Source organism: Pholcus phalangioides, unplaced genomic scaffold, assembly GCF_987345545.1.
Source record: "Pholcus phalangioides strain wild (caught in Gottingen) unplaced genomic scaffold, Ppha-v1.0 ptg000008l_1, whole genome shotgun sequence".
Lineage (NCBI taxonomy): Eukaryota > Metazoa > Arthropoda > Arachnida > Araneae > Pholcidae > Pholcus > Pholcus phalangioides.
In genome coordinates, this window is record NW_028301601.1 from 58,083,968 (window position 1) to 58,096,029 (window position 12,062).

Genomic DNA, 12,062 nt, shown 5'->3' on the forward strand with positions numbered 1-12,062 from the left:
GAAACAAAATTTATATTTTTGTCAGCCGTTGCTGGCGTACCCTCTGTTCTCACTAATAAGGAGTGTGTTCCGAAGTGAGTATTTTCTCACAGTGTCAAAAAAATGGTCTTGTGGTTTATGGATAGAAAACATATGTAAATACCTCTCACACAAGGAAAGCGTCCCAAGAAAAAAAATTACCACTGATTCTAATGATTTAATTGTGCACAAAAATGTTGAAAAATCCGGAATTATGGGCCACTAAAAAAATATATTTTAAAGGCCAAATATAGTCCAAAAAGGAATTTAAAAATCCTGTAACCCTAGAGCAGTGTTTCCAAAGTGGGCAACGCAATGGTCCAAGGGAGCAATAGAACCTAAAAGTATATCATAGGGTCCTATGGGTTTGTTTGAGGGGGGGGGGGGGGAGATATGGAACAAAAAGTTTGGGAAACTATGCCCTAGAGAAGCGGTTTGCAACCTTTGACTCACTGAGCCCTTTCTGGTATGTAATTTCTATGGCGGAGCCCCGTAGGCCTATTTTTTATTCATACAAAGTTAAATATTTTAAATATAAATAAAAAATGTACTGTTTCTTTATTTTATTTTCCTCGAGCTACCGCGGAACCTCCTGAGGAGTGTCCTAGGGCTCCGGTTGAGAAACACTGCATAGTTGCCTAACCTTTTTGTACCATTGCAATCTAACCCATAGAATCCTATGTTATACTCGTAGCTTCTACCGCCCCTTGGAACATTCCATCGCCCACGATGGGAATCGCTGCCCTCGAGAGCAGTATCCCTCTCTAATCGCCCACCATCAGCAAGCCCATAGGATCTTGTTTAACCCGTTTAGCTTCCATTGCCCACTTTGAGAAACATTGGCCTAGAGTGTTACAGTGACATCATTCAAACAACACATAACACACAGAAACCTCTTCTTGGGATGGTTTGCACTCTTTGCCAAAGGGATGAAAGAATGGTTTCAGAAAGCCACTGGGTTGTAATTTTTTATGGCTTTAATAATGGCATTCCGCTATTTTTTAAAAATTTTTATATGGTTCCTGGATAAGATGAATGCACTTGGATTTTCTTCATAATTTTGTGAAGACACCTTGGTACCACTGTCAGTAATGTTCATAGTGTCATTGCAAGCCAGAAGAAACAGTAGTTTGAGACACATCTTTAATACCCGAACTTTCATTCAGACTTTAAAAGCGTGCAGTCCGGTTTTGTTTTTTTGGAAATGGAAGGGCCAGTCATGCATAAGACTAATAAGCAACAATTGAAGTGAATCACTTGCAGCCATGTGTTTGAAAAACCCTGCAATAGAGGATATTACTTTCAACTGGCCTAAGTAACATGAAGGTTGCTGTCACATTCCAGGTTTAATATCTGGGGGGGGAAGAATATAGATATTTTCCCTAACGAGCTTGAGGCGACCACCAAGAGATGTCATTTCCGACCAAACTCTATAAAGGCAGCTAATTACAGTGTAGTGATGTGACTGGAGTTCTTTTAATCGGTCACACAGGCAAATTATCAGCTATTGTTTTTTTTAAAATAGAAGTACAGTTAAACCTTTCTTTTGCAGACACCAGCAGGACAAAAAAATTCACCTATAAAAACATCTGTGACCATTAATAAGGGGGAAATTATTTGGCCGTAAAAAAAAGAATCACTGCATTTGAGAGATGTCAGTTTTAAGAGGGGTTTACTGTATTTTTCAAAAAGTATTACAAGATGTTCGAGCATTTTTGAAACAACATTTTCTGCTATTTCTCCCCTCAACCAAGGAACCTTTACTAAAAGGCGTGTAAAGTTACTCATTTCATAAAGGGCTATCGCTACCAGTTTTATAATTTTTGGACATAAATTCTTCGAAAGTTTTTTGGATTTTGAAGAACGTTGTGGTCTACCAGCTTGACACAACTCAACAAACTTGTTTGCTTGCCATCTAGGACATATATTTTTCAATAGCGCCCACTTGAAAACCTCAAAGTATGATTACCAGAATAGAGCTTCCTAAAATCATTGTCGTGTAACAAAGAATTTTTCTATAGTCAATCACTCGTGCAGGAACATTCAAAAACACTAAAAAATATATTTTGACACATTTATTTCCACATCCACGACTTCGATACACAACTCAATATGCACTACAAGTTTACAATGGGCATGTGACACGTTCTCAGGATTGTTTCGATAAACTTAAGAGATGAAAAACAATTGAATAGTCACTATTCAAATCTATCAACCATCACAGGGAAAGACCAAGTTACATCGAATTTACAGCTTACAACATGCACGTTACAGAAATAAAATTAACTGACCATAAACATAACTCATAAGTTATATGGTAATTCCGGTTTTACCCAACGGACAAAACAGTCAAAACAATACATGTGCTATTTTCTACAGCAAAAGCCTTAATTCATAGCAAAAACCGCTATTTTAAAAACAAATAAATCGAAACTTCCTTCCATCAAAAGCTGTACTATATCACACACCAATTTCATCTTATAAACCATGGTTAGGTGAATAATAATAATAAAAATGGGACAACGACCATGATGAAAGTGAGAAGAAAAAAACAGTACATGATCCATGCCTGACAAATCAATCCATGATCAATCACTATGACCGTCGACACTGACTCTATCCATGTCTTTTTCAGGGGTACGACTTATACTTCTATCTCGACTGATGCTCCTGTCATGGCTTGCGCTCCGTCCGTTCCGTTCACCACCTCTGCTTCTCTCCCATTTGTCGTTCTAAGAGAAATTACAAGTAAAATAATCTATAGATCAGAACCCTATACATGTATCAGGTACATCAACTAAAAAGAACACAAAATACAGTGAAACCTGTCTCAAACGGAATCAAAATATAGTCTGTTAAATGATTAGTGCTTTGATTTGCATCCTTATAAAAAAAACCCAGCAAAAACTAAATATTATTCTAGTCTCCTGATGTTCCGTTTCATATAGGTTTCACCGTATAATACAGTAAAGTCTGTTATAACGAGTATGGCTTATAACAATCTCGATATAATGTCAACTTACAGAAATCATGCAATTTGCTTGAAAATCTGGAAAACATACTTTGGCATGCATATTTTTTTTATGGCTATAATAAGAATCCACTTAAAAAGTGATGTCATAAAGTGATCATATAAGCGATATTTTACGGGACATTTCTGTATGTTTCGTTACCATTTGCTGTCCAACTATTCTAAAGGAATTGTCAATGTCAAAGGACTAGACATTTTATACATGTTGAACGTTTTATCGTAAAATCATTCTAATTAATTTCGATTTATACAGGGTGGGCAAAAAGTCTGTAAAAACTTTGAAAATGAATAAAAACTGGAAAAATAACCGAAATAAAAAACGGTTTGCAGGGTTAGCATCACTAGGTCACTAATTTTTTTTAAGATGGGGAAAAAATATAACAAAAACAGCCCATAGACGGTGCTGATACAAGCAACTTCAGTGAAAATAAGCAAATCAGACGAGTATAAGAACTTGAGCTCCTAATCCACCACCAGTTCATCGTTTTAAACTGTGTACATGGACCTGCTGCACTTTGCCGTTGCTGGTCAGGTGGAACACATACTGCTGTAATAAAACGATTTGGAGGCATTCTGTTCCTTATTAGCGTATCTTTTTTTTTTTTTTCACTTGTTTACATCAGTCATCTATCAGCTGTTTTTGAGGGTTTTTTTGGTCTTAAAAAAATTCCTGTGACCTAGCGATGCTAATCCTGCAAACCATTTTATTTCGGTTATTTTTACCGGTTTTTATGAATATTTAAAGTTTCTACAGACTTTTTGCCCACCCTCTATAAGCCGCAACTTTCCCACCCACCTGCAATTTTTAAAAACAGATTAAGAATTTTATCCACAAATCGCAACGTCCGAAATTTTCTGGTACATAGATTCCTTGTTTTCTTTAATTTTTGCCATGAAATATGACAAGCATCTGACGACAAATAGCACCCTAGTCCAGTTAGAAAATTTTTCTTTTTGAGAAAATATGGTGATTGAATTATCTACCGGTTGTCTTACAATCAAACATGCATAAAAAACCTTTCCATATGAACGGGCCATCATGTTTGTTTATGCTGATAGATTTGGATGGTTTTGACCACTATTCATACAGAAAACCATGCCAAGTATGCTTTTCTATGTAAAAATTGCTGTGTGGGGATTCTCTTTCTAAAGAGGAACAGCAGCAGTGGAAAAACAAGAAAATGTTTCTTTTCTTCCCTTTTTTATAAGTTTGTAATGGCAATAATTAAAACCCAGCAATATGAATTCATAATCCAAGTTGTAAAATTTGACATTGCTGAGCTAAATCTAGAAAGTCGGCGACTCTGCTGTTGCATGGTCTGTACACTTGTGTGGATTGATACAATTATATGTACACCTTTCATGAGCCAAATTAAACTTTACTAAAAGCATCAGGCACGTGAGCTGATCGACTACAGGGTTCATACAAAATTTTCAAAATGAAAAGTAAGGAGTTTCAAGCAGTTTTTAAGGAGACATGGCAAACTTCATAACTTACAAGTTTTACAGCAGAAAAAGGGGCGGGGCACATATGCAAATTTATTTTGAATTTGCAAACATATTTTCCCTCTATGATATATGAAGGCTATTTGAAGGCTAAGAACCCAAAATTACTTAAGAAATTCATTGCGACCCTACCTCTCTAAGCCTTTGGTAACCCTTGACCCGCGGTAAACATTCGGTCTGTGCGGACCAAATGTGGCCCTGGCGTTATGATGTGGCCTGTCCCTAAATCTATTTTTGTAACAATGCATAAGTGACACATTTACAGATCGCTTAAGTGACTCGTGGCACAATTCCAGACCATTTAAGCGATCTGTGGCACATTAAGTGATCCCTTGAGTGACATGTGACAAAGTTTTAGAGCATTGGTCCTGCCACTAGTGCAGTTCTACATCACTCAAGTTATCCGCGGCACATTCCCAGATTACTTAAGTGATCTGCAGCATAATCATGGATCACTTATATGACGCGTGCCACAGCTGCAGAGCATTTGGATCCGCTAAGTATTTGAAGATCAATAGAGTGGCTCTGTAGGGGACTCAATAGGGAGAATGTTAGTTCAGGTGCCCACAAACTAGTGAAAAGTTTTACTCGTTTTTCGCGCACCGAGTAAGACGCCATTAAGAATATTTCATATTTTTTATAAAGGGTTGGTTGATGACGTAAGAATCATCCACCTCCCCCCCCCCCTCCACGTCATCAAGTCAGCAAATCGGAAATACCCCATCCATGCTGACGTAATACTTGAATGACCCCTAACATAAAGATACCCGAAAGTCATTTTCTGAAGGTTAAAAAAAGTGCGTTCAGCTATATCAGCTGATAGGCTCATCCTCCCCCCCACTCCAGTAAAACCAGATGTGGCTCGGGCTGTCACTTTTAAAAGCCAGGTTTTACTAGCAGGTTTTCTATGCCGCGCGCAACGTGAATCACCCAGCGCGACACACCGTCTATTCATCAATATGAAAAGCAGTACGAATCTCTTGTGTGTGGATAGAGCCTGTTCCTCTTTTCTGCCTTTTTATTTACGGCAACCAATCTGCGAAACAGATTCGCTTTCCCCACTGGACCAGTTTTTAGCACTTTAAGGCGCGGCGGCGAAAAAGATACGCTTTGCGTCGTCCCTCACTCCAGTGGAACTGAAATTTTTTTTCCTTTCTTCTTTTTCAGTAGCGAGTTGTAATGTGAATGAAACACGTCTAAAAAAATTCAGAAAGCAGTGACATTTTGCGGTTTCTCGGAATTTTCGTAGTGAGATATTGGCTGTAAGCAAATGGGAAAGAGGGATAAAATAGGAATAGTAGGTGAGAATTGCAGGGTGAAAAAAAAAGGCGACTGCGGCGAAAGTAGGAAAATAGTAGGAAAAATAGGAAAGCTGCGAGGTCTGCACTCAGTATACTGCGTAATATAGGAGGTTCGAGACATCGTTTCGCCGCATAAGTAAAAACTTAAAAAAACTTTCTCACCACTGGGCATGGGGGAATTTTCGGCTACTGGTTCAGCGGAGTGATGTCGTTCTATGGACCATCGATTTCCAACGCTGACCAGTTTGCGACATAGGCAGGAAAACACGTCAAAACTAGTGATTCGGTAAAAAAACGTATTTCTGGAAGCAAAAGCGTATAATCGTATTAATTTACTAAATACGACAAAATCGTAACGGTTGGCAGGAATGCACAACCATTGGATGTTCCAATCCCATCCCCTGCTTTCACATTTCCTATTACAAAGGGAGAGAGAGTTTTCTTCCTCTTTTCTTCCTCTTTATATTTGGGGGAAGCTTCCTCTTATTTTTCTAGGCAATGCTATTCATCACCATGGGGAATGCCTATTCTAAGAAATCATCCCTTCAGAGAAAAAAAAAAGGACTTTTTCAGGCACGGCTGCAAAAAGTAAGGAGTTATAAGGGCCCTTCCAGAGGGAAATGAAAAGTTAGGAGTTTTTAAGGAGTTTGTAAGGATGTGCGAACCCTGGACTAGTACCCTTGCTCTCAAGATTGAAACACAAGTATCATTTGGAAAGAAAGGTCAAAGCGACATTATGAACGGGAATATATACGTTAGTGTAAAAGCCTGAAAACTGGTAAAACCTAGGTTTTACCAAGAGTTTTCATTTCAGACTTTTACCAAGTCAAAACTTGTTTCAATGAATCAACCAGCATTAGATTCTGATGCTTATTAGTTATATAATTATTTAATAATTGACCAACAATTACGCTTACTAAGTAATAAGTCCATAGCTGCCAATTTTTGAAAATGAAAATTAGGGAGATTTTCGCTCGGACCCGTATTTTAAACTAAAACCACTCCCTAATAAATACAAAAGGGATTTTTCCAAATAAAATAGGGATTCTCCACACATAAAAGTTACAGCATAAAGAATAAAATCCCTACTCAAAAATTGAAGTCAAATAAAATAGGGATTTTGTACACATGGAAGTTAATCCCTTGGGAATAAAATCCCTGCGCAAAAAATGTGAAATTAGAGGTTAAAACTTCAATGGTGATGTAAAAAAAAAATTATGTCCAATCAAACGATGTGAACAAACATTCTACGCGAATCACCCCAAAATCATCAGAAGATGAAGGGGGGAAAGCGTCAATTTTTAAAGAAATAATGGAAAATAAAATTTCACTGGAAAATAATTTCATGATAGGTAATTCATTCATTAGTTAATTATTATAATTTCTAATTAATGGGTGTTAGAAACTAAGTTCACGATGGTTAATTGATTCATTAAAAACAGGCTTTGACTGAATGCACAAGACTACATCCTGGAATAAACAGTGACATAAGTACGCATTCTGGGCACAATGGGAGGAAATACATTCTTTAAATCTAATGTATCTCAGGCACACCAAATATATTCCAACGTGTCAGCAACCTCTCTCAGACCATGAACTGAAGTAATTCTCATATGGATTGATATTATCTTACGTGCACCTTTCATGGGCAGAAGTATCAGACCAAAAGTTGTGCACCCTTGTCCTTAGTCTCAACATCAAAACATATCATTTAGGAAGAAAGATCTTAGCAACATTATGAACTGAAAAATGTCTGCAAATTTTTAGCATGTGTGTAATGAGCGAGAATCAAGTGTTTGCCGAACAAAAATTATTTGACAAACATTTAGTTCAATGCACAAGGTTTAATTTACCTCCTGGAATAACCAGAGTGCGATAAGTACACATTCTGGGAACAATGGGAGGAAATACATTCAAAGGTAGGGAAAAGCACAAGTACAGGGTTATCGAAATGGTATGTCCTCAGAGGGCTCTGAAAAGCAGTCAAAAGATCACAATGACACAAAATTCAAGAAACAGACACTTTAAATAATGCGCTTATCACTTATCAAATAGAAAATTTTCCAATAGGTGAAACCTAAATTAATTTTGTGAATGTTTAATATGTCCCTGTTAGTTTTATAAACATTGCTTCCTATGCAACTCCATCAAAAACAATCACATCTGAAAATAGAATTTTTCAGCATGTTTTGAGGATACAAACTTCATCATTTGTTGATGTCCGGGGATTGGGGGGGGGGGAAGCTTAGGGAATTTTGAGCATCAAGTGGAAGATCACGAGTTGTAGTTAATGAAAATGTGAAGTATTCTTTTGTTGCCCAGGCATTTCAAGCATAGTATTATAATGGGGGGAGGGTATGATATTTGATACCATTGAATACCGAGACCTGTAATCAAATCCGTACGAGATATTTACAAAATGTTAGCAAAGTTCATGGGAAGTCTGCTCCTACCTGCGATATGTACGCTGAAAAAAGGGACAGAGGAGAGCTCATAACGATATGCAAAGACACTGAACTTGTATTGGCCGGAAAATGACAAGAGAGTTTGAATCAGGCTCCAGAAAACACAATTTCACAAATGGAAACTGGGTGGGGGAAGCCATACCCTAAGTTAAAATTGCAATCTCTTAAATGTTAATGTTAAAAAAATAATTTATGAAGCAGCAATATCACCTATTAGTTTTTTTCTCATTTGATAAAATGTGAGCACATCATTTGAAGCGCTTTTGTCCAAATTTTATGCCATTGTGATTGCTGGAATGATTTCCCGAGCCTTCTATTTGAAAAATATTCATAAAAATTTGTTAGAATTCCTTCATCAGAATGAAAAAAAAAAAGTTATTAAACAGGCATCTGAATGAATCAAAAACTTAAATTTAACATATGAGTTTTACAGTTTCAAATTGTTTGCACAGTGAATATCTCTACAATCTCTACAACCGTTGACTTTAGAAATATAGGGGCCATTCAAGTATTACGTCTGCAGATTTTTAGCCATTTCTGACCCCGCCCGCCCCACGCTCCTCAGCAGCTTAGAATATTTCAAATGTTCAAAATGGGTGCTTGATGACACAGCAACCTTTAACCCCCCCCCCTCCCAGTCATCAAAAGTCTGCAAACCCGAACACCCTCCCCCAATGCTGACCCCATACCTCTTTAATTGTAAAAATACAATAACTTTTTATGCAGAGCGGCATGTTGAACCCTCCAATTGGTGGAATGTAAATGCAGCTACAGAAGGCATAAAAAAAAACAATATTTCAATGCAATATTAACAGAGATAGTCTAATTCCATTTTAACGAATACCGTTATAGCAAAAATCTCATTTTAATGAACATTTTTCGAATCCCTCCCAGATCAGTTTACTTAGAAACAATGCAAAAACCTGAAATTCCTTTATATCAGAAATGCGTTATAACGAATTGATTTCTCCTGTCTCTGGGAGTCTGTTATAGCAGGATTAGATTATTTGATTTTGAAGTTTTCAGTATTTATCACCAATGGCTCACAAATTAGAAAATATAAATTAAATTCAAAGTTATAAAAATTCCGTAATTGCCAAAAAAAAGGTCGAGTTCATTCTATAAATATTAGTGTGCAGTCCCTAAAATGGCAACTTTTGAGCCAATGAAAAATTACAGACACATTCACAAGTGATTTTATATACACATCTCGATAAATAATGCATTTTGCAAATGACTTTTCAGAGTGGGATCGACACTTCAATAACAGGACGCTTCAGACCATGTGGTGGGGACTATAAAAAAGTCAGTTTTCTATGTATATGACCCTTCAAACAAATGTTGAGATTTTAAGTAACTGCATGTTATTTGAAAACACCTGTAATTCAAAGTGTTTCTAAATTCAACGTTTGCAGAGATCTGCTGTGCAAACAATTTGGGACAACCTGTATGAGACATCTTTATTTCTAGGAATATTTCTATAAATTGCGAAATTGGAGCACTTTAAAAAACTGCCTATTTGGTTTCTAAAAATTTTTTCTTATAATTGAAAACATTTGTTAATTCTAAGAGTAATTTCCTCTAACAGTAATAGTTTAAGAATTACCCATTGGGCAGCAATTAGAGTGAATAGCACTCTGTGTATTCAAATACAATAATGGAAGTCTTGAAAACAATGGTCTTCCCAGGATTTTTTAGGAGCTTGAGCACAGAACACTGCAATTCATGAATTTGCCAAAGAAATCAATCACAGCCAGGTGTTTGACTCTTAAACTGTCTCATGATGGTCAACACAATACGATTCCAGGAAGAACACTGCTAACGGACTACTCGATCCAACTATTTTCAATGAGAAATTTACGAATTTGCTCATTTGATGTTTGTCCCATCTCCACGTGACTGAAATTGATATCAGCACACATTGACATAAGACAATTGATTTACCTCCAGGAATAACAAGAATGTGGTATTACTACACATGCTGGGAATAGAGAGAGGATAATCTACACACTATAAGTAATGTGAAACAAACAGTGTCTGAAGTTATGCATATATTACAAAGCATATTATTTGACTGTTCACAATGTAACTAGAATGTGTGTTTTCACAAAGAGCCACCTGAAGGCACTGAAACAACAATGCAGTTCCAGCTGCATAGATACAAATTATACTTCAAATTCAGTGTTGGAATTCAGGTATATTGTAATTCCTCCACTTTACAAATGCAAAGAAACTACCAAGGTGGCATCTAAACTAGAGAGGAATTCCAAATTTTTCTAACCAACGTAAGTGCCCCCTAATCATTTTGTTGAACTTTGCAACAAAGAAATAGCCTACTCCACTTTTGGTACACCCGCTCGGTAGAGTACTTATGCATAGCCTAGTTTCTCCATAATTACTCAATAAAATTAGCACATGTAAATTATTTTAAAAACTAAAATATTGAACAACAAAAATCGCAAAAGTGCCTGAAATTTCTGAGAAAATTCCTTGAAAGGTTAGGAAAATGCAAAGATCACCACCACCCAGGTTCTGTATCTGATAAAAATTCTTCTCATATCCCAGAATATGAACTACGAAAATGTATAAGCATTCAATGAAAAAAAAACAACTTACATAGTCATCTTGTTCAACAGCCTTCTCCGCATAACTGGGAGATCGACTACGACTCTTGCTCATGCTTCTTGAATGAGATTTGCCTTTCTTTGATGATCTGTCACTTTTCTTCTTTTTTTCAGCAGATCTTTGGAAGTAAAACGAGAGGAAATTTAGAATAATGTCTTAAACTTTAAATATTCTGAAAGATCAGTTCCAACTGAAAAAAAGAAAAAAAACATGTATTAGAATGACCAACGTATTACCATGTTTTTGCTAACTGAACCTTAAACACACATTGTTGTCTCAAGATGACACTGACTTACAGTATAAGTTGGAGTGGCCAACACCTATACAACCCCGAATGCTAGCCATGAACTTGATTGATTGTGCTGTTTAAAAATTTAACCGAGATCCACAATGTAACTGCCACAGTAGAAATTCATTGTTATACGCCCTACCTGTGTTCAAGCAGAATATATTTTTCTGATTTTGTGCATCTGGAGGTGCTTTTCCTCTCCAACTACAAGGGAAAAAACATAGGAAGAGAAACTCTGGCCTTTTCTATTATTTATACAAGGGCTTGACAAATTGAAAGAAATAGAGCCACCAGCAAAATTTAATAGATGCCACACAAGTAATTTTTCCCTGGCAAAATCAGTCCAAATAAATGTGTTTTTTGGTTTGTCTAGGAATCAAAGAGACTCCCCCCCCCCCCCCAACAAACCTACTGGCGTAATTTGATAATATTGTGCTGCGCTTTGACTAAGTTATCATACATAAAAATATTAGGTGCCAATTCCAAGTATTAAGTCGACCTGGGATCTGTCCAGCCCTCATTTATACTCTGTACATATATTCCTACACTACCCTGTAACAAAGGGGGGAAAGTCTCCCCTTCAGTTATCAAAACTTGAATAAAAACTGACTCCGCCCATAAACAATTGATCTGACTGGTTGAGGAGAAGGGAAATGTGTTCATGGGTTAAACATAGTTACGATTGTGTTTGTCTCGGCATTGCCGAAATAAGAGGGTTCTAAAAACGCAAGACAACTCAAAATTACCAAAATACAAGGCATCAAAAGTTAGGTATGTATCTTGTCATTGCCGCTGCAAGGGTTAAGACTGGACTAAGAATTTTTTTA

At 36.7% G+C, this 12,062-nt stretch overlaps 1 protein-coding gene across 1 annotated transcript in view; it reads right to left on the reverse strand.

Moving 5' to 3' along the window:
- Positions 1–2,078: 2,078 nt before the first annotated feature.
- The window catches only part of LOC149084631 (uncharacterized), a 30,648-nt gene continuing 20,664 nt past the window's right edge, over positions 2,079–12,062 (reverse strand). The window contains exons 9-10 of the mRNA XM_089235022.1: positions 10,938–11,064; positions 2,079–2,750 (exon numbers count right to left, since the gene is read on the reverse strand). Of these exons, the coding sequence (XP_089091148.1) occupies positions 2,607–2,750; positions 10,938–11,064 (271 nt within the window). The 3' untranslated portion in view covers positions 2,079–2,606. The remainder of the gene's footprint in view (positions 2,751–10,937; positions 11,065–12,062) is intronic.